Genomic DNA, 26,247 nt, shown 5'->3' with positions numbered 1-26,247 from the left:
CCTCTACGAACAACAGAGAGAGGGAAGGAGGGAGAGAAACAGACATAGAGAGACAGATAGAGCTGTAACATAAATACACAGAGAGGTTGACTCTCACTCCAGGATGGTCAAGGCCTTAAGGAAAGAACATATACACATCTTGGTTATAAAATGTTTGTGTAGGTTCAGGAAAGACTTTCCCCTACCCTCTTAGTTTCTGTGGCTGGGCCTGAGAATTCAACTACCAAAAGACAGGTTGACAGGAGAAAAGCATACGGATTTTTTTTTTTTATGTTAATACTTCCACGTGTACACAAAAGCTGTCACATAAAATAAATGGAGATAAAGAGAAAGGGCAGGCCCGCGAGCTCACACACCACTGAAACGAAGTCAGAAACTGTGGGAACAAGAGAAAGGAAGAGCGGGTTGGGTCTAGGGGCACGAACCGTGGGACTGTGACTAGGAAGGGGGAAAGAGGCCACGTGGGAAAAACTAGAGGAAGATGCGGGTTATTTTAGTAAGGTGTTTTTGGTACAGAGTCATCTCGGCATCGATTTCCTGTATTGGGTGACCAGAAGGTTCTCTCTCTGCTACAGGGAGGACACCTTTCGCGTAGGCAAATTATGCCCTGCTCTTAGGTAGAAAGGGGGAGGGCAGAGATTCCTTCTTGCATCTACTGGGTCTCAACTGCCTTCATCTCAAAATAATATGCTGAAGCGGCAAGACTGTTGTGGCTTGGCATGCTCTGATGCCCCATATTTACCATTCGGATTTTGTGAGCTGTAACATAAATACACCGAGATTTTAGCACATGTGGATGAAGTCCATCACAATATGAAACATATATATATATATACACTGAAACTAAAAGTATTTCATTACTATTTTATAGTATTTACTTCACGGCTAATTCTTTCAGTGTTGCAGCCTCTTGCCAAAGTAGAACTTTACTAAGCACTTTGGGAAATAAGAAAATGAAATAGAATTCCACCTGTCAGTGATCATTTTTCAAAGTAAGGGAAATTAGATATAGATATAAGTAATAAATATTAATAAGGATGAGACAGGGTAGAAAGTCAGCTCATAAGACAGGGACACAAAACGCTATTCCAGATGAGGAGGTGGGGGCCAGGCTCAAGTGCTTAGGAAGGCTCCATGAAGGACAACCAAACTGAACCTTGAAGCACAGTAGGATTTGGAATATAGGGATAAAGGAAAGAGCCATCACCAAAAAGAACAACAATGGCACAGAATTGGGAAAAAGCAGCTTGTGGGTAAAAGAGAGCAAGTGTTTGGTCTGAGCCAAAGGCAAGATTTATTAACGGGAGTAGAGGATCTTAAGATTGGAAATGTTGGCTGAGGTCACATCATGATGGGCCTCAAAGGTCATGCCCTGAGAGGCTTGAACTTGATTCCAAAGCCAGGGGAGGCTGTCTGAAGGGTCAGTGGGTAGGAGGGGGCATGGTATGATCACAGCTACATTTTAGGAAGACAAAATAGCAATACTGTGCAAGATGGAGGAGGAGAGCCTAGAGGTGAGCAGAAATGAGGCTCTGTCAAATTAGGGTGCAGGGTTTACATGTCCTGATAGAGTACCGCATTTCATAATAGTGTCCACATTTTATAATGCAACTAGCCCTATTTAAAACGGTGATGTCCTCGAACTAGCATGAGAGGCAATTTTCTCTGTTTTAATATGGATTTTAGCCTAAGGAGATTTTGTAAGCATTAAGTCACTCTTGAAAATAAAGCATCTTCATAGAATAACCCTGCTGAAACATAGGAAACCACGGAAGAATCACACAGGACAGTGTCAACTGCTTTCAGAGAATACGGATAACAACTTTCAACCCTTTAGAGACTCCCTTGATCCATCACAGTTAAGGTGACATTAGGGCTTCTATTTAATTTTTACCACTCTGTTCATAAGAATGGTAGCTAAGAGAGAAGAACCATCAAAACTGATCTTTATTCCATACGACCATCAATGGTAAATGATGCTAACTGGATAGGTATTTGGATTTACGTATTTTTTTTGAGGCTGAAGTCTGAAACCTTATCAGGCGACACAGTATAAGACTTCTAAGAGGACTCCAGGGTTGGCTGTTGAAACATTCCAGTTGATTAGACCTGATCTGTCCTAACAATCCTTGATATATTTATAGCTGAGAGAGAAAAATGAGACTTTAGGGCAGTCTTCATTCATTAAGTCATTCACCTTTTGATCTTTGTCCTTCGTGGCAGATGTAATCAAATAGAGAAACATTAACCACATAAAAACATACAAATAGACATATGTTTACTAATCACAGTGAGTGTTCTGACAGGGTAAGAACTGGACCCCATGAGCAAGAATGACAGGGTAGATGTAGGGGATCAGAAAAAGTGTCTCAAAGGAAGCAGGAATTCAACCGAAGCAGGATTTAGGCAGGAAAAGGGGATCAAGAATTTCACGGTAAGACAGAATTCTCAAGTCAGGTTAACGCTAATAATTACACTGAAATACATGACCCTAGTATACATTTCATTGGACCTAGAGGTATAACATAAAAATATTATAGATCTCTAACAATATGTGAAAATGTCACACATTAATTTTAAATAGCAATTTGCAATACTAAACTATTTGGCTTGGGGCAATATATTTCCATGTCTTATGAAATTATTAATTCTCATTAAATGCTAATGATCCTTACTGCAAAGATTAGAACTAATTAACTGCTCCTTTCACCTATGTTAATTTATTAGTCACTCATGATGAATCCAGAAAACGTTTCACCATTAGTTAGCCAAAGTAAGTTTGATGAATAAGATACAAACGCCACGAAGTACACAAATAAACAAACACTACAAAAAATAAACGTTGCCATCATTAGCTAATAAAGTTGGAAAACAGATGGACAAGAGGGATAAACATTATGATACATTAAATACTCATTCACCTAACATTAGTCAGGTGATCAAACATGTTTCCATAGTAACAGGTGCTAGTGTAATAGGACGGTGCCTTATCCTCATTTCAGAATCAGAAGTGGGTAACTGAAATGACCAAAGTCTTTAGCATTGTATTCCTTGACTTAAACACTAACAAAAGGTAGACCGCTCTTGCAGATTTTTTTTTAGAACCAGAAAGATTTCAAGCAAAGAAAACCAGCAATGGCGCCAAGTCATGATCGCATACATAAACAGGAAAATCTGAGTGTTTCCCAAAGTGTGATCCCGGTACCAGGAGCATCAGCATCACCTTAGAACTTGGTAGAAAGGCGAGTTATGGGTTCTCCGCCTTAGCTACTAAATCCAGAAGGCTCAGGGGACAGTCCTGTGATCTGTGTCCCGAGCGGTTAATTCTGACGCATGCTGAAGGTGTTCTCAAACCTCGCTGATTTTAAAATGAAACCAGGTTTAAAAGCTCACCTCAATTTTCTTGCAGTTTCCTAAAAGTTATTTTCTTCCACTTCTTTCAAGTCAGGACAAGGTGAAGCCATGTAATAGCATATCATTTATAGCCACTAACTTAAGAATTTACCAATAAATTTAAATTGTTGAACTTTTAAAAAGTTGAACTTTGACCTCTGAATCCGTGGTATCACAAATATGGTTTTAGTTAGTACAACTTATATTTCATGGTAAATAAAAATATGACATTTATGGAAGAAATCTACTATATTTTCATTTGCAAGCTTTTACATATTTTAATATAACTCACATGGCATGTATTAAAATTACTAGCTGCCTCTCTTTAGGAGAGCCTGTTATGGGTCAGATCCAATTTTTTTTTTAAATATGGAAAATTAAAAAATCACTCTTCACATTGTAAAAGGACCACCTTTGGCTTTAAAAATGTATTTCTCTCACATCATCTAAAAAAAATCAATTTACAAGCATTAAATGTATGTACAATTTTCTGATACATGTATCAACTAACTCGGTTGTACTCAAATGCATCAATTTTTAAGTTACAAGTATGCCATACGCATGTCGTTTCCTGACACCAGAGAGCCATCTGGAACCTCTCCCCAGTGTACAGAAGTTGCCCCTTGTCCACAGGGACTACATTCCAAGACCCCCAGTGAATGTCTGAAACTGCAGATAGTACTGAATTCTATACATAACATGTTTTCTCACACACACACACACACACACACACACACACACACCCCTATGATAAAGTTTAATTGATAAATTAGGCACAGTAAGAGATTAACAACAATAACTAATAATAAACTAGAACAACTGTAACAGTTAACTGTAATAAAAGTTATATGGACGTGGTCTCTCTCTGTCTCTCAAAATATCTTTCTGTACCATGCTCGCCTTTTCACTTGTAGGACGCACTTTACGGCTTCTCTCTGACCTGTCTGAATTGTCAGCATCACGGTTTTTGCACTTCGGGGCCATCATTAAGTAAAATAAGGGTGGCCTGGACACCAGCACTGAGACACTGTGACAGCAGATCCGATGACCCAGAAGGCCACTAAGTGGACTAAGGAGCCAGGGGCGTCTAGGGCATGGAGCTGATTCACGACCTGAGCGGGATGGTGCGAGATTTCTCCCCACTACTTATCACAGCTGCGCAATTAAAAATGTACGACTTGCTTATTTCTGGAATTTTCCACTGAATATTTTTGGATTGTGGTTGACGTAGGTAACTGAAAGCAAGATTGTGGATGAGGGGGGGTCTACTGTACACCCAACACCTCCTCGCTGAGCACAGTCTGGTTTCCTGTGGGGAGATTTTGTCTAATCTCTCTTCTGCTCCACTAGCTGCATTTTTAGAGGTTTTCCAATGCTGTGAGCAGTCAATTAAATAAACAAAAAAAAAATTTTTAATTAAACCTACGTGTGAGAAATGGAAAGGAGCATCTTAGAGCAGAACTTGCGCTAATGCCAAAAGCAGTTCTAGGAGGAAGCGGATCAAGCGCAGTGTTTGAGTCACTGGGAATTAATATCACAGCCAATCAACCATGTAGCGTACCTAAGAACTCCTCCTCCCCTGGGGGGGACGGGCTGACACAGACTGACGGGGCAGCAAGGCGTTTGAATTCTAGAAGAGTTTAATGAGCAAAATGAAGCAATAAGAGTTGGTTTCCCTTATTCTTCCTGCTGTGTAAGTCTCAAGGAGTCCCCAGAAAGGACAAAGAGTTGTCACATAACTGTATTAGGGACTGCAATTTCTTCCTGGTAAAAACCTAGAGATAAAGCTAGGGAAAAGTTCCCACTTGGTATACATGCAATGACACTCTTTTTTTCTACATACACTACTATAACTAAGTTTAGGGAATACGTCTCCTTCAAGTGAAAATGAGTTCGAATTGGACTGAACTCGGAACCATATAGTTTTCTCATTAGATTAATAGGGATGCCGCTACCTTCTTTTTACAACATTGAGAAAAATTAATGCTGCCAGGTATGGAACACCCTTGGCACAGTGCCTGGCACACAGTGGGAACTCAGGAAGTGGGCATGTGTGTCATCACGATCAAGACCATCATCCAATGAACCACATCATCTACACCGCCATGCTCTTCGCATTCGGAATATTTTATTTACAAAATGTGACGATGTCGGTACGACGTAAATCTTCCAGAATCCAAACTCGACATTAGTCCTGCACCTAAACTGCATTTTAATCTCCCTCCACTAAGAGAGCAAAAACCTAAACCAGGTGGAACACCGCTCTACTTCATCCATGGCATAGTTTCATAAATGCCTCAAAAAAAAAAAAGTATTAATAATGTTTAAATTCAGGAAAATCAATTCCTGACATAATCCCTGAATAGCTAGATTTTTCCTATTGATGACCAGATAATTTTAGAACTGAAAGTGAAGTGATCTAGACCACCTGCTCATGGTATAAGGCGCCGAATGGTTCAGAGGCATGCCGGAAGCCACTCCGCAAGTCAACACAGGGCTGGACTGACACAGGTCTCCAGGCCACATGCCAGGCTGTCTTCATTATCATGGATGCATCGAGTATAAACTACACACAAGAGTTTCCCACCTGTCATATTAAATAGCAGACTACCAAGGATTATGCAAGCTTTCCTTCTAAAAAGTACTTTTCACAAAACATTTAATCCTCTGAGTTTCTAATGAAGCAGAGAGACACTAAAGATGCTACCTTAAGTATTTCAGTTGAAATATTTCATATAAAAGTTAAAAAGTGTTTTCATGTGTAAACTAAATAATTTGAAGCATGTAAAGTACACACGGCATATGGGAATATTTACTTTAACATTCACTTACTTTACTAAGAATTCTGAATACCAAATCTACTCATTGAATCAGATTACAAAAAGATTGTCTTCTCTACCAGTGACCTGATTTATTATCCAAAAGAATTTAAAATAAATATATTGTGATGTTTATCCAAGGCAATCGCTCTCACACACATCTTTCAGCATGTAAAATACCCGCCCTCCTTTTCTTAAAGTAAATTTACATTTGGACAAAGGGGTTTGAGAATATATATATATATATATATATATATATATATATATATCGCCTGGAATATGATAAGCTTATCGATTTAAGATAAAAATTCAAACTCCGATTTCACAAACTGGCTAGAAAACTTAATGTCATTCTAGAGACAATAAGAATACCAATATTACCAGTGGCTTCTCTAATTCTTTTTTCTTTATATATAAATGAATAGAATTCCTTTGATGTACACCAACTGTTTCAGCAATCAGCTTCCCTTTGTAAAGGAATCCATCACCCACATGTCCTGTTACCTCTCTAAGTAAATTCTGACTTCAGAATGTATCCCATCCATAGCTGAAGCGTTTGTGTAGGGTTTTTCTCTTTCTTATTTGTTTCCTTATTCTCTCTCTTTGAAACCTGTTCATTTTGCTTAAGTGGAAAACATGAGTGAATCTATACAAGATGGTAAAGAATAGCCAGTTATAAAACCTCCGCCATTCTATTACTTTCTTCAATTTCCAGGTTCAAAAAAAAACCAGATATTCTAAATTTCTCTCTTGTCATTCATTTTTTTTTTTAAACAAATGCAGAACCTGGAGAGTTACTATTTTGGTTCTTATTATGATGAAGAAAATAAAACCAAGCAGAGTGAAAAAAACAAGGAAATTTTAAAAACCAATAAAATCAAGAAAGAACAAAAGAAAAGCAATAAAGGTTAATACTTCCAAAGAAGATTCGCTCTGAAACACTTTTCTTTGTTTCATCCTTAGTTATGTCAAAGTTCAAACAATATGGATATTTTTTAAAAACAATTTTTTTTTCTCATTTCCATACGATGATGTGATTTATGAAAAAGCAGAGAATAAAACCAGGGCATGAGAAAATTAATTCCTAAAATTCTTCTCTTAAAATTTCAGTTATGACTGATACTTGACAGGGAGTGTTCCTTGCCATTCTGGATCTCACTCTGTAGAGATGCCACTCCCCACCCTTTTGGCTTTCTTCTCGTTTGTATTACTATATCTCAAAATAAGCCCTTTATTTTGCTATTTCTTTATCTTTGTTTTCTGTTCTTTCTTTAAATTTCTTTCTGTAAAAAGTTAATTTCTCACCCACCCACCTCCAACAAACAAACAAACCATTTTCCTTTCTCCCCATGTAAAGCATTATGAATCAACTTTCTACGATTCATCACTATGACCGTAAATCTACATATCTAAACTGTACAAGGTTCTGTGATATTGTTTCCCCAGATATTTCTTATTTGGTCCTCCAGTCTCCTGAGGAGTTGGGGAGAGGTAAGCTGCCCTGCTCTGTAAGGTGAGGGAGATGACCTGGGAGGCCAGGTTGTAAAGTCTTTCAAACAGTTCTCTAAACTGTCAGTGCTGCTTGGCACACCCTCTCTCAGAGGTTTCTGCTTCCTACAAATTCCTGTGGCTTTCTGCAGCTCTACAGAGAGAAATTGGCTCTCCACCCACGCTCTTGAGTTTCAACCTCATTCAAACTGCTAAATCAGGTATCACTCATCTGCTTTCCCAAACCTTTGTTGACATCTTTTGTCTGTTGTCATTTCCTTCCATTCTCTTTGTTCTTGTGGGTTTGTTCCATTTTAATCCTTTAATGTCCTTTCAGTGTGGTTTATAGAGACAACACAAATAAATGCATCTGCCCAATTCACCACGATTAACTGGAAGTATTTGCGCTCACTATTTGCAAAGTGTGATTTTCTATGTCCCTTTTTTTTTTTTTTTTTAACATCATCACACCCATTTCTCTTTGGTTCACTTTACGTTGTCTAGTTGCCTGCAGGTAAGTATGGATTAACTAATTGGGATGATTTTTTTTAAGTGGGGAAAGCTTTCAGTCCTGAGTAAATTGTAAATAGAAAAAATTCATTTTCAATGTTTTTAGCCTCTCCATTCTTTTGTCATTTTCCCCACTTGATGGCACCCTTCTCCAAGATCCATTATCTTTATTGTGGTGTCTCTCCCTCCCCCCTCTATCTAAGGGGTAGGAGAGAAAACAAATAAACTTATTCATACTACAGTGTAAATGATTGACATCATTAAAAAGTGCTTCTCGGGGTATTAAATAAAATGAAAAATTCTAAACTGAAATTAAGGTAAACTGGAATTTCCAAAGATGTATTTTGGAAACTCTCTCTGGGAGTAGGAATGTGTTGGGAGAGTAATACAGTAGCGTGAAAATGAGAGAGACGAAACGGAGAAAACAAAATAGGACGGACTAACAGAGAAACTAGATTTGTAACAATATCCAACTTCAAAGAGATCATTTAATATTTTTCTTTCTACATATGCAAATCTGGAGAAGCCAGAGTAAAAACATTTAAAAAATAAAATTCTATAAACTGCAGAAACTATAACGAGAGACATGGCACTGTGAAGATACAAATGCCATGAAAATTCTTTTATGTCTTGTGAACAAAATAATTAATTAGGAGTGTCCCTAATTCCATTTGTACCCCTACCTACTTAAATTAACGTTAGTAAGTGACCTGACTTTTCTGGTTAATGATATCTGTAGATAGAACACTAAGGTTTTGACAGGGATATAAATTTTTCTGGACTATTCCAGGGCAAACATAATGGAAAAGATGGCACTGTTTACCAGAAAGATAGCATTGGTTTTGATATGGAAAGCAAGAAACTCTAGTAACTACTAGAAATTATTATTGAACCTTTCTAGATCCATTATCTCTAAGGCAAGTGGCCAGCACAAGCAGAGAAACTGAAGTAGGACCCTCTTGCTTAAAAAAAAAAAAAAAAGAAAGAAAAAGAAAACAACAACAATGAAAAAAAACACTTTGTGAATAAGCCTTACTATGCATCTTAAAATGCATGGATTTACTTAGGAATTTTAATCTATTCATCTATAGAATAAAGGAACTGGCCTAGCTAGATCCATGGTTACCAATGCAAGAGTGTGGAGCAAAACTCTCTGTCATTAAATTTCCACCAATCTGCAGCATAATGGGAAAACGGTGAATTTTCACGAACTTAACTTTACCCAGTTTAAACAACTGTACTATTCTAAGGCTGTGTTCTATCTTATATGACACAGGAATGACAAGGGACAGCTGCTCCTCTTTTCTTCCTTCTCTCCCCCTCCCTATTCCTACTTCTTCTTTGAATTGTCCTTACTTAGCACAGTTTAAAAGCTGATGAATTTCTATTGATCGCCCAACATTTAAAAAATAAAAACACCTACTGTTCAATGATATATATCTAAAAACCTCCTCCAATATCAATGCAAATTAATGCAAAATAGTTCTCTAGTTTTATTTGCACCAGTGGATCTCACCATAGTTCTTTTAAACCTTGGTCATTTTCTTATGTTGTTATACTTCTATGTCGGCCTATGTTTAAATTATAAAAAAGAAGTAAATTTTTTAAAATGCAATAAGTACTCAGTTGAAAGTCAACTGTGGTAGTGTAGGGTCCGCCCAGGTGCTTGGCGATTGCAGACTGTGGGACTCATCTCGAAGATGAAATTACACAGTAAGCTCACTCTCTACTTTGATTTTATGTTACAGATTAGTGATGAACTAGCATTAACAGGTTTTTAAAGTATTTTTGTTCATTTTCTCCAATAAGATTAAGAAAAACTCAACTGTCCACATCAAAGAGTAAGAACAATAATTACAGGAAATCACTTCAATACATACATCTCCAAAATAATGATGCTCATCTTGGTTTTGTTCATATTGTGAGATATATCTCACATGGTATTCTAGCAAGGTCTCCCTAGCTAATTACATCAAGGTAATAGCCACAGAAATTGGCAAATCCATTGTCCATGCCTGACAAGAACATGTTTTATAATTTTTGATCAGAAAGGTCATTTTTACTCTAAAAGTACTAGATAAAGATTCAGATCCCAGCTCTGTGTTTCACTTTGCCGCTCTGGTCAAATAACCTCACCTCTTTGTGCCTTCAGCATCCTGGTCTACAAGTGGAGAGAACACTATCTCTTAAGATCCCCATGACGCTATTGTGAGGTAGATAAGGGCTCTATGAAGCAATTTCTTCACAAGGGTTCATTAAGGGCTCTGTCATCTTACAAAGGCCACGGAAACTTCTTTTTGAACTTTTCTATGGAATTAATTTTCCTATAATCACTGTTCGGTTTACAGGAAGAAATCAAATGATTTCAAGGTCCAGAAAACCAAGTAACCAGCAGGCAGTGATTAGTCTGAAGGAACGTTAACAGCTACAAATCCATTAACAGCTGAATGTACAGACCTCCACCAGTGGTTTTCCCAAAATTTCAAATATTTCAAGAACTCTGTTTTAGTGGTAAAATACCGTCATAACTCAAAAATATATATTGACTAAGAAACTACAAAATTAGTCATGCTTTTGAGTGAATTTGTATTTTCCTAATCGTAACAGCTACTATATACATTTGAGAATTAGCACATAGACAATACTTGATGAGCACAGATATCAAGGGAGCTCAGTAGTCGTTGACCCATAAGTAAACAATCTTGACCTGCAGCTTACCCTTGTCTTTATTAAAAGCATCCCTGTATTCTTGATTATTTGGATAGTTAAAAATTAGGGCTGGCGTTCCCAGTAACATCAACCATAATGTCTTGCGCACCTGTAGAACACTCAGCAGGTCCGTCAGGTACAACGGGGTTTTGTGAGTTTTCTAAAACTTGTTTCAGCCACAAAAACAGTCGGTTTAATTAACTAATCCATTACTTAGATTGTCCACTTTTCTGTTGCCCTACAATATCTTACAGTAGAATTAAAGACATCAAAGAGTAAGGCAGAAATAATAAATCACTTGCCTTTTGAAATTCTTAAGACATGCAGTTTTCAAATGGCTCATAAAAATCTGGTCCCTTACAATACAGTCGGTAATGTTGTGATACCTACACAGTGTGTATAGCATCATCTGGGTGAGCACTTCATAAGGTATGTAAATGTCTAATCACTATGTTATGCAACTGAAACTAATACAATACTCTATGTCAACTGTAATTGAAATTTTTTTAAATAAAAAAATTTAAAATGATAAAAATTAAAAGTTGCATGATAAGAAATAAAATGCTGCAGCAGGAGAAGAAATATACAAGTAAACTTACCAATTTTTCCTTTTATTTTTGTTTTATTTATTTATTTTGTAAATAGAATACATTGCAACTGAGACTATTTAAAACCTAGTTAATGATTTATGGTCCCAAGATTATTTCATTAGAAAGTTTTCCTTCCCATTTTGGTAATCTATTTTTGGCACAAGAATCTAGGCCAAAAACAAAACTTCCTGAATAATTTCTGGAATGGAAACTGTTGAAAATTCTCTATAAATATGCTTTGAGTTTAGAGCATTAAAATTATATTAAAAACCCAGTTTATAACACAAAATGTTATTATATAATCCACAAAATATATGTATTTAAGGAAAATTTACATGTCTTCAGGTTCCATTCTGCAATACAGGCAAAATTATGTTCTATCCGAAGCATGAAATTTGGTTAGTAGCAAATTTATCTAGCTTTGTCCTCAATAAATATACGCCTTATCAGTCGTCACTAACAAACATTTATTAATTATATACAAAATATAGTCATTTCCCTCAAGAAGTTACTACTGCTATTTGCATAGAGCACGAACATTTATATAAAAATTCCAAAATGGAAAACTAGAAAAGTTTTAAAAAATATTTTCTAAGCTCAATAAATGGTTTCTTGCATTCCTACAGGCATTAAATAGTATACCAAAGATACATGATAATGAGGCATCATCCTCAAGAGCAGCAAAGACATACCTGTGAAAAGAAGTCAACGGGCTGGGAAACTAAAGCGACTTCAGACCCTCTTCACTTATGGGCTCCTCCCAAAATCCAGTACCTAACTTTGTTCTGAAATTAATCGTGAGGGTTGCATGAAGCTGTAAATATGCTAAAATCACCGGACGCTACACTATTAACTGGGTGAATTGTATGGTATGTGAATTACATTAATATACAATACTGTGTATTCCACATGCAATATATAGTATACCATATCACTTTACTATATGTTATAGCAATACACAATGTTATAAATAGCTTTATTATAACGTTATTTTTTTTAAGCATGCACAGTCAAATCACAGAAGAGAACTCAAGTTCACATGAAGAAATTGTCAACATCCCTAGTGATTAAAGAAATACAAATAAAGCAATAAGGAGATACAATTTTTACCAATCAAAATAATAGAGTGATAGTTTTTAAATGAAAATTCTCACTCCTGTAGAAATGTGACAAAAGAGATACTCTCATCTATTGTAGGTGGCGTACAAATCAACATGGCCTTTTTCGAAGGCAGTGTAGCAATATATATCAAGAACTCTAAATAAAGTAATACTCTATCTCAGTGGTGTTGTTATCAAAATATCACCTAGAAAATTCATCCTAAATATGAAGGGAAAATATTGTTATATAAAAGAGACTCTCATCTGCGAGCAGAGACCAGAACAGACTGAGGGTCAAGTCCAAGACTCAATTATTATAAGAGTAGTAGAACCTGAGTAGAGGTTGAATTCTCAAGCTAAGCCAGTCTACCCAAGGATGGGGCCTGTTGGGAAGCAGTTAACCCTAAGGCATAGGATGAGGGCATCTAGACTTTCCACCTCCTCCTCAGCCTCTGGGCCTGTAGAAGTGGCCCACTTCATCTTGAGAAAGTCTAGCCAGTGCTCCTGCCTTGCTTGGAGATGAGCTGAGTCCTCCACCTTGAGAGACCACAGGCATTCCCCCCGCCGCTGCCCCACCCCACCTCCCTTCCTGGCCATCAGAAAAATAAGTAGGGTTAAGTCATAACCTAACCCAGCCTGCCGAGGGAGAAAAGAGACTGCACCCCCAAAAGGAGCCACAGGACCAAACACACACACACACACACACACACACACCAGCAGAGGCCAAGAGGAGTACATTTGGGACGGATCCTGAGGGTGTTGGATCAAATTGGGTAGAAACTAAAACTGTATAAAGGCAAACTGATCACTATGGAGCACGATTCTATGGCACAGGCTTTGACCCTGACAAGCTTCCTGGCAGATGATGCCAACACTGCTAGGATGGCCCTGAGAAGCTTGTAGAAAACACGGCTACCTTGGATGAAGAGAGGATGCTGGAACTGCCACAGCAGACAGGCAGACAAATGTTCAAAAGTGGCTTAGACTGGATATGCCTCGCTAGGCCAGAAAACCCGTGGGCCAACGATGTCCTGTGGGAGAGCCCAGAAGACACTCTGTTTAATAAACGGGGAAAGCACTGGGGTGAGAGGCGCCAACCTCGCTGTGAAGGTCAGTGTGGCTGTCTTCTACAGGCTTGGACTGACGCTGGGGGCTGGGCTCCCTGATTGTGATAGGGGGTCAGAGTCCTTAAGTAACAAAGGGGATCTTGTAGGCAGTTATTGTAGTAACTGGCAAGTTTAGATTGACGGTGTTGGAGGGTGGGGAGGTGTCTGACCCACTGAGATATGGAGATGATTAATAGAACATGGCATCCTGAGGGACAGGGTGGATGAACAGCCAAAAAGCATATTGCTCAAACAGTACGATCAAGAGAAATCAAGGCTGGATCTTTAAGAGACTGAGAGCAGTCACCACAATGAAAAATTACCATACTCTGCCTAGTTTCTGGATTCGAGCCATCACTCAGGTTGGGAAACCACTGACTAAGGATGCACTGGGTCCCAGGAGGAAGAATTCTGTCATACATGGCAAGAATGTTTGATAAGGATTCTCCAAGTCCTTCCCCCAAAGGGACATAGAGCCATTTACTTCAGTATGCTGGGGCAAGAAGAATTCCCGGACACTTAAAGGACATAGGGTCTGAATTAACATTGACACCCAAGGACCTAAATTGTCATTGTACTCCCCCCACCAGCCTGCCTCAGTTAGAGTGGGCGCTTTCACGAGCCAGGTGACAAATGGTTTCATGCACCAGCCAGCAGTGCTGAATGCATAGATGTATAATTGGAATAGATAGGCTTGGTGGTTGGCAGAAGGCCCCACACTGCTTCTGTGGCCTGTGGGGCATGAGCTACTCCAGTGGGAAGGGCCAAATGGAAGCTCTGAAATGGCCTCCTCCCGCTCCCAGCCTAGCTTGTAAGTAAAAACAATATCACGTCTCAAGGCGAAAGGCAGAGATTACTGCTACCCTTGAAGATCTGAAGGATGCAGTGGAGGTTTTTACTTTATCTTCATTCAATTCACTGGCTTTACCTTTATAAACCCAGATGAATCCTGGAGGATGACAGTGGAGTACCACAAATTCTATCAAATAGTGAGCCCAGTTGTCCAGTAGATCCTCAAATAACACTGTTTCATTCAACATCGTTTCATTGTAACATTGATGAGATGCTGTAGACACAATGCTTATTTGTATCAATGAGCCTATGGTAAAATTGGTTTGTTATATGCTGTTTCACTTAAAGTCTCAGAACCTAATGACAACAGTAAGTGAGGACTTCTGCACCTGTAACTAACATGGTCTCAGGTGTGTGGCATGTGGTCATCCCCACTGGAAGGAGTTTGCACTTACATGGGACAGACACAAGTACACATTTGCAGTCTGAGTCCACGGCTGCGTCAATTTTCTCATCCCTGGTTACAATATGGACTGGTTGGTCTGGGCTGTGAAGGTGTAAGATGGGAAGGTGGGTGTGGATGACAAGTCCTCAAAGAAGACCCCAGATGATTCTGCAAGTCCCTCAATGCACGTGTCTCTATCTGCATCGACAGGTGGAGTTTACACCCCTCGTGAATCTGAGCACAGCCTATAATTGCTTTGACCAATAGAATGCAGAGGAAGTAACATTTTAAGATTTCTGTGCCCCGGAATTAAGAAAGCCTAGCATTTTCCACTCTCTCTCGGAGCCCTGAACCTCTACTTAAAGAAACCCAGGCTATGCTGCTAGCCCGTGAAGACCTGAGGAAAGGTCCTAAAGGATGAGGTATCATGTGGAGAAAGAGGCCACATGGAGAAGAACTGAGGGACCGGACATCAAGTCCCAACCGAATCTGATTCCAACCACATCAGAGACCTCAAGTAAAAGGCATTGCTTAGTCGAGCCAGTCAATTCTTGGAATCGAAAGGTATATAATAAAAAAGGTTTTTGTTTTAAGCCACTGAGTTTTTCAGTGGTTTATTATGCAACAATAGATAACTAAAACAGAACTCGGTATCTGAAAAATGGTGTCTGCCTTAACAAGATACTAAAACACGTGGCACTAGCCTTGGGACCAGGTGGTGGACAGAAGCTGGAGCTCCTTCAAGAGACCATGAGTGAAGGCCTGACAGACAGCAGTGACATTGACAGTGGAGACTGAGAAAGGGGACCTGAGTATTACTGCGTATTAACAGCATGTGATACAAACACACACACACAGTAGTGAAACTGCCACCTGCAGTAAGGTGGGAAATAGAAAAGGTCCCTAGGGAACTCCTGCGTCTGGATAAAGGTATTTCTAGGCAGACTGTTGAAAGCACCAACTGTTTTCATTTTGTTTTGGTTTTGTTTTTAGCTGCCTATGAAAAAGTACATGAGGAGGAAGATAAGAAAAAAAAAAAGGAAGTATACAGTTTTCAAACAGGATTTAGAGAAAATATAAAGGAACCAGGACTTACTGGATTTGAAAACAATGCTGTTTCTCCAGATAACCTGAAGCTTTTCAAGGGAAGTAACAAAAATCAAAGTACACTGAAATTAAAACATATCTCAGTGTAAACTTCAGATAAAGGATGAGTTTGTTAGGCACACTGTTGAAACCTCAGGAAGATTTTAGGCGATGCGCGTCATAGAAAGTGAACAAAAAACCCCTAAGAACCTAAGGGCGTGCCGCACACAGCCTCACGATTAGCCACCAGGGCTTCTAGGAATCATAAAGAAGTTGTCCCAGAGCAGTTTCACAACACTGTTTCAGAAAGAAGTACACAGGTATGGCTTTTATCGGACGGATTAATTATAATTGGATACAAACAAAATGCAGGTTTTTAAGGGAACCGAATCCATTTGGACAGAAAAGGACAGAGCCCGTTCATAATGCCAGTCTGGTGCCTACGTAATGGTAATACACTCCAGGCCTAATTTACATTCTCCTGGTTACTAATGAAATTTAGCTTCTTTTCATATGTTTCTTGGCCACTCAGATTTCCTGTTCACGCCTACTGCCCATTTTTCTATTAGGTATTTCCTTTCTTCCTTTTCCTCTTCTTTTTAAAAAATAATCTATATATGATCCCAGTATTGATTTTCTGAATTACAACTCTTGGCTTGCCACTGCGTTCCTTTAATAGTGTCTTTGATGAACATGATATCTTGATTTTGGTGTAATCAAACTCATCAATCTTTACCTATGTGATGAGTGTGGTTGTACAGATATTTGTAGTATAACCTTAGGTATACACTACTTTAATAGCAATAAGAGATTTTGTTTGAAAAAAGGAAGTAAAACTTTGATCTAGACTTATACCCTGATTTTTTCTAGGGTGCCATTCCTCAATGATATTAAAAACTGGACTTTCTACAACTTTAAACGTAGCATTTTTTTTGCATACAGATCTAGATTTTCTGTTATTTATAGTTCCACAATGACAAGACAAGCAGTTTTCTCCAATAGAGGACACTAGATTATAATTCTTAACATTTTAGAATATAGTATTTGGGAAACTATTGGGTAATCTCATTTTACTGCAACTTTTAATCTCAAATCTCATCTCGCTTTTAACATTTTTATTTTCAAAAATAAAAATTGAATTAAAAGCAATAATGATTTCTAGAAGGTTGTTTTGTTTCATGTTTTTTAATGGATGTGACTAGGAATGTTTTTTATTTGCCTACTGACAAAATTAAGCACTATAATAAATAATAGATTTCTCATATTTTCTGACTTAATAACACAAATTTATTCCTAGCAAGTTTATCATAGATGGTTAGGTCATAAGTGAGTAGGTATGGAAAACTAATTTGTAGTTTCTATTACTTCTCCTAATCATCATATGTACTCATCCAGAGGGTTTGATAGTAAATTTATTTTTCATTCCTGATCTATGAGAACTTAAAATGCACATTTTAACCTAATAATCCATATGTTTATAGTTTGAAAGTTATGTTTTGGTGACTGGGAGAAGCACACAAGGAGGGTTTCTGGACTATCGATATTGTTTTATTTATTGATCTAGGTGTTACTTAGAAAGGTGTGTTTACTTTGTGAAAATGTATCCAATTGTCCTCCTAGGGATTTGTACACATGTCTGTATGCAGTTATACCTAATAGTGTCCTTTGAAATCATATTTTAAGAGCTTTCTTAAGGTTGTCAATCCCTAAACTACATTTTATAATTTAAATGCTAAACAATTAAAATTTTAATGACTTCTTAAAAATTTAAGCTATGAAAACTTTGAACAGTTATTTACAGTTTTTTCTCACATCATTCTTGTAAGTTCAACACTTATTTTCAATATGTAAAAACACAGAATGCACAAACACTACCAAAGGGGCTCAGCCCTGAAGAACTCTAAATAAAAGGCTGCAGTTGATAAAATCAACATTCTTATTTAAAAGGTCTTAACTTCTAAAACTGTTTTCTAGTTAACTGTATCATAGTTTATTCTACCATCAGTTTATCCCTGCTCTGCCAGATATAGCTATAAGTTGAATATTTTAGGCCTCATATCCACTCAAATTCAGACAAATAAAATTAAAATCCATGTTGGTATTACTCATTATGACATATTCTATATGCGGAAACAGGGCAATAGTGTATCTTTGGACTTTTCCCCCCTAAATCTTATATCATATGATATCAGTCAAATGTGTTAGAAATAAAAACAGGCATATAAACCACGTGGCTTCTTCCCAGCCTCCATTATCTAAAAAAATGATGCAATATTTAAAAATTTGTTAAATTATTATAAATTATATGACTATTACCTTCTCGAATAAGTTTGTAAATCATAACGATTGGTTCACTCTTTATTGCATAACTTCAGAGTAAGTTTTCCGCTGATTTTATATATGAATTTTAAGTATACAACTGATTATTAGCAACATTAGGAACATATTTACATACTTGGATGCTCAACATAACCTTTTAAATGCTCTTTAGTCTTCGATTAAGGCTGTAAATGCTCTCAACAGGTATTTGGCTTGGTTGGTATTACAGATCCAAGAAGCTAAGAACAAAATAATGCTCTCCAGAAAGAGCATTATATATTATATATTATATATATTATAAAATTATAATATATATTATAAAATTATAATATATATTATAATTTTACAAAGCCAATGCATCCACAATACTTAAGCAATTTGTCCAAAATGTTTCCCACCTATCATGTGTAATAGCTAGGTACAAGGAAATATGCTAAGTACTTGCCCACCTAATGAGATGAATTACTTACATTAAAGGGCACTTTTGAACTCCTTGCCCCAAGTCCATACTCATTTAATCCTCCTTTACTTTCTGGCCTCTATTCCTGTTAATCTCCCAAACAGGGTGAAGTAGAACATGTTTAGAAATTTAAAATCTAATTCAAAATTGCCACCTAGCATCTGTCAAATTCAAACCCTGGGGCTATCTCAAAAAAGCTGTCCTGAAAACAGGGGTCTGTGTGGGTGGCTGAACTGTCGAACATCAGCCTGAGGTCTGAGCATCCTTGGACTCTCTTCCAGATTTTGCCTGGGCTGCTCCAACCTGCCTTTATTTCCAATCTTGCCCTCTCTACATAAATGCTATCAAATTGTTTCCCAAAGATACATTTCACATTAAGGTTTCATGTTCCCACACAGTTTTCATTTCAATAAAATTCAGCAGCACCATGAACAAACACATACTTTAACTATGCCTTTTAGTATTCCATCAATGTTCAGCGGGTTTGTTTGTTTGTTTTTTCCTGCATAAGATTTGGAGCAAAGCGATAATGAAACATCACAAACCAATTAAAACATCGCCTTTGATTTTAAATTAACTCATTAAGCAAGAACCTCTCTTTTAGAGGAGAAAATTTCTGTCTTGGTAGTATAGCAGCAGGAACATGGGCTCTGCAGCCTAACTACCAGATTCAAATCTGTATTATGCTAGGGACAAACTGTGACTTCAGGCAAATTATTCAGTTGCACAGGGCGCTTCAGTTGGCTCCTCTGGACAATGGCAACAAAAGGACCTACCTTGAAGGATGCTGTGAAGACCACACACATTCATCCATAAAAGCACTTGGAACAGTGCTGGCAAGTAGTAAGTGCTCACTAAAAGTTAGCTTTCCTTAATATGTAAACCTGAGAGAAGATATAAAGAAGAGCATTACTATACAGATGCAGGAATAAGACATATCACTCTTCTCCACAATTATCTTTCGAATTTCTTTAATTTGCACCCAAGACAATTATTATGCTAAAACTATTACTTCTCAAAGGAAGCATATATTCGGAGAATAAAGTACAAAGTAAGTATTTTGAGAGAGCTTGTACTTTGTGAAATAAATGGTAATATGCTTACAGACTGGTAAAGCAAGATATATTAGCACTTTCACTTTTAATCTTTCTCAGAATTTTTTTAAGTTTAACAAACACAGTTTTTTGTTTGTTTGTTTTTTAAGGGAGGGGTGCGCCGATTCTGAATAGATGGGAAATTTTGCAGGTTTAGTCCATTTTCTAGAAAATTCTAGCACTTAAAGTAGTAGAGAAAGTAAAATATAACATATAATTGTTCTTACAATAGGTCCAAGCGAAGACTTCATGGCGAACATTTCTGAATTTATCAATATACCAGGAGTAGTCAGTCCTTAAGTTAGAAAACGGGAGTATAAGTTTATGCCGACGGGGAACATATTACCAGAATGTTGTATGAGTTTTAAATCAACTTACAGCTTGAAATTGACAGTCTTTAAATACCTCCGTTCAGACCTCTGGCATTTCAGGAGTCCTGCAACCGAGCGAGGCCAGCTGGAGCCGCGCTCCGGCCGTGGGGGCCTCGGGGCGGCGCGGAGCGGGTGACCGCCCGCACGCACGCACGCGCGGCGCCCGCGGGAGCCGGGCGAGGCCGGCAGGGGACCCGCGTGGCCCGGGCTTCAGGGAGAGGGCGAGGAGAGCCAGGGCCCCGTGGGCATGGAGCGGCCGGAGTTTGGGAACTGAGAGAGTGGACGCGAAAGGAGGCGCGGGCTTGAAGGGGCTGGACCTACGCGCCGCCCCGGGGGTGGGCAGTAACAGCCGCGGGCCGCCGGGTGCGGGGGACGGTGGGAGTAGGGGCCCCACCACGGATGAAACCGAAGAGCCTCCTGCCACGTGGACAGCAAAGTGAGACCCGAGTTTTCTCTTCTCCTGGCCGCTGAAATCGACTGCAGCGTTGCCCAGAGGCCTGAACTCAGAGATTTGTGCAAAACTACCGGTAGTGAGGCCGTAAAAGGGGAGCGTCCCTGGGTGGGCTCGAACCACCAACCTTTCGGTTAACAGCCGAACGCGCTAACCGATTGCGCCACAGAGACGCCGACATGTTTGAGTTCTCTACTCTTAACTTTTATGAAGAATAATAAAGGCATACCGTGCCTTTTCACTCGCTAATTCACAATACTGAAATCGAAAAATTTCCTTCGGCACTTCTTGCCTTCTTCATTCTATTTTCAACCTTTAAAGCATATTGGAAAATTATAAAATACGGCAAGATCGAGCAGAATTTCAGATTGCATCGTGTGTTAAAATACTGTTGTTAATTTTTCCAACTCCCGTTTGGAATGTTCCGTTTCAGGAAGATAACTATTTCTGATGTTTCCTTTTATAGAAAAATAAACATTTTAATCTAATGAAATGAGAAACTTTTCTTTTGTTTCAAACTCTTGTCCAGGGCTTTGCTCTCTAATCTTCATGATTTACTTGTATAGCTTTCCCAAAGGCATCTGAATTGCATTTGCTGTTTATTTTTATTTTCAGGTATTATTAAGTACATATATGCAATCCCTATTTGTTTGTTTTGTACTAACTTATAGTGCAATTATATGTCACTAGCATTTTGTTGTTGGAAAAAGGCATCAGGATAAACTACAGTAACATTCTTCAGTCCCAGTGCATTGTAGTTCATTGATTAATCTGCCCTCGATTGTCCCTGGAATTAGTCTTAACACCCACACTTGAGCCATGCAACTTAAAACGTACACTTCGCAGGATATTTATAATCCAATATGAGGAAAGAGAAGTTGAAGAAGAAAAAAGTACCACTTATGACTAACTCCTGAAAATCCTTAGCACACACACTGCTGGCAAACATGTCACATACCTGTAAATATTCTGTATAAAAATCTTTCCCATTGTGCATTTCCTAATGCCTTTTAAGGTACTCTTCAAAACTCCTCTATTATTCCTCTTTCCTCACCAAAGAATTGCTAGTTTCCACTTGACAACTCTATAGTTCATTTTTTTAAAGTCATTAACTGTTCTGTCTGGAATCACTCAAGAAAGAATTCATATCATGATTTATATAAATTTTATATGACCCGCCTTAGTCCAATGAACATTTTGAGTTTTTGTTGCTTGATAAGAACTTAAATTGGCTTTGGAACAAATTAGCAAGTTCGTGGAAAGCGATGGGATATTAAAACATCCGTGAATTCACACCAAGTTGTATCTCACCACTTTTAACAAAGTTGTAGAAGAGCATTTGAAAAATGTGAATTTGAAAGAAAAAAAAAAAAAACAGGAAGCATTTATAAAGAACATATAATGAGTCTTATTTCATTATATGATGCTACCCTTATATGTAATTCTAAAATTCCATTTATATTTTGTGTACCTGTTAATGGAAGCTAAAACTATCAGGCACTGATTTTTCTTCTCTGAATACCAAAATGAATGTCCTTTCCTCTGCAATTGTTCCTGCGACTATTCGGTTAGAACAAACTGCAACCAGGTACCTCACCACCCCGTCATTCAATATTTACTCTTCTGCTTAAAATAATATTAGAAACAGTTCTAGTCTTGTAAACATCTTTTCCTCCAATCTCTTCCTCACTTCAATCCTCATAATAATATTTTAACTTCCAAAAAGAGAGATGATGAGAATGGTTGTTGATAAAAACTAATTCAGAAAGGAATATTAACTCATCATATGCAAAAAAACTTGTCTACATAAGTACTAGTGTTTGTTTTAAAACTCCATCTTTAAGCTTGGTTCTGTACTGGTTATTATTTTTAATAAAATAAATAGCCATTTTCACAGTTCATAGCTTTGCCTCATTTTTTTTGTCTCATTACTTGAAAATATTTCAAAAGAACATAAATATTAAACATATAGAATGGAATCTCAAAATCTAATTCCAATGATGTATATCGAACACAGCTTTTATGCTAAATGCCCCCTTACAAAAATAAGAGTATGTTCTCATCTAAATCGTTGTGATTATCACATCTTAGGCCCTAATATCTATGCTCAGTTTTTAAAACCAAGTTAAGCCCACTAGATTAATTACAGCAACATACATTACCTTCCCTTAAATAATTCAAGAAAAACAATTCTTATAGCTTCATTAGTACTTAAATGTTTATAATTGCTAACATTGAATACGACTGGGCATTTTGCCCCTTTTTATATTATACACATTTGAACTGCAATTGTACCTTTTCCAAGAATGTGCCTTATCAAAGTGCTGACCTGTGCAGATCAATAGGCCTATCTATTTTACTTCCACCCTAGAGAGGAAAGAGTGTGTGTGTGTGTGTGTGTGTGTGTGTGTGTGTGTGTGAGAGAGAGAGAGAGAGAGAGAGAGAGAGAGAGAGAGAGAGAGAGAACATCTGTGCAAATGGAATCTACCTGACTTAACAAGGCAAGATGGACCACGTTGATTTATAGAACTTTCAGACATCATGGATCCAATGCTTTAAGATAATGTACCTCCAGCTGTACACCAATGGTAGAGGCAACTCATAGGATTCTCTTTAACACAACTGTGCATGACTTGAATTCTTTTCAATGATTATTTTAGAAGGAGGGTGACTAGTTATTAAGGGCAGACGCAGATAACAATAAAGGGGGTCAAATATACAGAGATAGAAAGAGATTTGACTTTGGGTGGAGAACACACAATGCAATAAACAGATGATGTATTATTGAATTATACCCTTGAAACTATGTAATTTTATTATCCAATGTCACCCCAATAAATTTAATTTTTTTAAAAACGAAGAAATCCTGTTAGTTAGAATTTAAAAAGAAATCCAGTAAGTTAGAGAAATCGTCCGAATAAATTAAAGACTGTGGCACCAGGAAACAAGTTAAAAAAGAATGTCACACCAGATGTCACTAAGAGCAGAAGAACTATGAGACCAATTTTCCAAGCAGTTTGTCAAACTGATTTACAGTGAAGGGGCGTTGAATCTTTACAATCAGTCTCAAGCTTAAATGGTATTTCCTACTCACCAAAAGTATCATTCCCATCAAAGATGTTGACTGAGGGTCAGTTATCAGTTTACCCACAGGGGCGCTTACCTTTCGAAGGCATGTAGTGACTATGACACCATGGCCCCCAACACAAGTGGTTTGCACCCACACACTGCGCAGAAGGCAATGGTGAACCACTGCTGCATTTTCCTGTCTCTCTCTTTCTCTCTCCCTCTTTCATTTGACCTTGAAAACCCTATGACAAGACAGTCCAAAATGAAGTATGAGATACTGCCGAAAATGGGACTCCCAGGTAGGAAAACACTCAGTTACTGGGGAAGAGCAGAGAATGCCTAGGGACGACATTGTTGCTAATGATGCCACTAGATCGAAGTCAAAAGGATGTCTAGCTCTGACGTGCACAAAGGTGAAAGGAAAGTAGGATGCGGCACGAGTACAATCAGAACGTGAGACGTGAGGAGCACGAACCGTGGTAAGCTGGACATCGTAAAGCCAGAAATGGGCCGTCTAAACACTGCAGTGCTTGGTGTTAGAGAATGAAAATGGACTGGAACGGGGCATTTCCAGCCAGGCAACTACACAGTGTTCTACTCTAGAAATGACAAATTCAGAAAACAGAGTGGCTTTAATACTGAGAAAAGATGTAGCACAGGAGGTTAGAGGCTACAACGCAAGGTCTGACTAAATAATATCAATTAGACAATAATATCAATTGTATCCATCAATCGATGGACGATCAATCAATAAAATCAATCATAACCATCATTCAAGTCTACGCTCCAATGACAGAGGCTGAAGAAAATGAAATTGAAAGCTTTTACGAAAGTATCCAAGAAGAAATTGATCACACACCAAAACGAGACATACCGATAGTTATAGGTGACTGGGACTCAAAAGTAGAAACTAAAGGAGAATCAAATGTTGTCAGAAAATTTGGACTAAGGGTCAGAAATGAAGCAAGAGACCGGCTCATGGACATCTGCAAAGCCATTAACTTGTCCATCACAAACACATGCTTCGAACAACTGAACAGACAACTGTATACATGGACATCACAAGATGAAAAACTGCCAGAAGTAAAAAGGCAATACAAATTGAGACAGATGACCAAACATTAAAAATTGTTAGAGAAACGTGAAGGCAAAAGCATAGGTGACAGAAATAGGGTTCGAACAGCTGAACGCAGTTTTTCAATAGCCATCACGTAGAGATAAAGAGAACTATTACAATACTCAAAGTAAAGAGATAAACGAGAACAACGAAAAAAGGAAAAACAGAGATCTTTACCAACAGATTCAAGAAAGTAAAGGGAAATTCAAACCTAGATTAGGAATGCTGAACGATTAACAAGAAGCGCATTATCTGACCAAGAGAAAACAAAGGAAGGTGGAAACAGTCTATTGAGAATGTGTTCAGAAGAGACAGAAAGATACCAGATACCTTTAAAGAGTCCCATGAGGATGGACCTATAATTCTAGGAAGTGAAGTGAAAGCTGCCCTGAAAGTATTGGGAAGAAATAAATCAACAGGGGTAGCATGATACCATCAGAATTTATTTAAGCCACAGAAAATAAATCTGTCAAAATCCTAACAATAATATGTTAATAAATATGAAAGACAAAGCAATAGCTTACAGACTGGAAACATTCAATATACCTCCTAATCTCTGAGAAAGGAGATGCCAAGGAGTGCAGTATCTATAGGACCACTGCCCTAATGTGCCATGCAAGTAAAATGATGCTCAAGGTGATACAACTAAGGCTTCTACCTTAAACGGAGCAAGCTGTTCAAGATGCCCAGCTTGAATGCTGGAGGTTCAAGCGTGATGCAGAAAAGGAAGAAGCACTCAAAATCTAATTGTGAGCACTCATGGACACTGGAGTGCTCCAAAGAATTTCAGAAGGTTAGTCTATGTTTTATTTACTACAGTAAAGTCTTTGTGGGGATTGCGAAAAGTTCTGAGTTGCTCGGAAAGAAATAGGTGCGCACTCGACTGTCCTGATGCGTAACCAGGATTGTGGGCAGGATGCCACTGTCAAGACAGAATATGGAGAGGCAGAACGGTTTCCTATAGGCAAAGGTGTCAAACGAGGGTGCATTTTATCTCCCTATTTGTTTAATTTACATGCAGAAAATATCATATGAACAATTGGGCTAGACACAGCGAAAGAAGGAGTGAAAACTGGTGGAAGAAAAATCAATAGCAAGATACACAGATGATACTGTTTTACTGGCAGCAAGTTGCAATGATTTGAAATGACTTCTGATGAAAGTGAAGGAAGAAAGTGCCAAAACTGGACGGCATCTGAATAGCGGGAAGACAAAAGTCATGACAACAGAAGGAATAACACAACTTTGACACAGACAATGAAGACATTGAAACGGTTAAAGATTTTGCTTACCTTGGTGCAGTTATCGATTGCAGAGACCGAAGCCAA

General features: G+C 38.0%; 1 protein-coding gene and 1 non-coding gene across 2 annotated transcripts in view; both read right to left on the bottom strand.

The window, feature by feature from the left end:
* The window catches only part of LOC118607783, a 104,827-nt gene extending 84,441 nt beyond the window's left edge, over window positions 1–20,386 (bottom strand). The window contains exons 1-3 of the mRNA XM_036226655.1: window positions 20,290–20,386; window positions 20,139–20,206; window positions 19,594–19,701 (exon numbers count right to left, since the gene is read on the bottom strand). Of these exons, the coding sequence (XP_036082548.1) occupies window positions 19,594–19,631 (38 nt within the window). The 5' untranslated portion in view covers window positions 19,632–19,701; window positions 20,139–20,206; window positions 20,290–20,386. The remainder of the gene's footprint in view (window positions 1–19,593; window positions 19,702–20,138; window positions 20,207–20,289) is intronic.
* Window positions 20,387–20,832: 446 nt separating this feature from the next.
* On the bottom strand, window positions 20,833–20,906 carry TRNAN-GUU. Its single transcript has one exon. It is a non-coding gene; the product is annotated as a tRNA-Asn (tRNA).
* Window positions 20,907–26,247: the final 5,341 nt, after the last annotated feature.

Source organism: Rousettus aegyptiacus, unplaced genomic scaffold (genome assembly GCF_014176215.1).
Source record: "Rousettus aegyptiacus isolate mRouAeg1 unplaced genomic scaffold, mRouAeg1.p scaffold_m13_p_10, whole genome shotgun sequence".
Taxonomy (NCBI): domain Eukaryota; kingdom Metazoa; phylum Chordata; class Mammalia; order Chiroptera; family Pteropodidae; genus Rousettus; species Rousettus aegyptiacus.
Note: the sequence above shows the minus strand (reverse complement) of the source record. Positions and strands in the feature narration are given on the sequence as shown.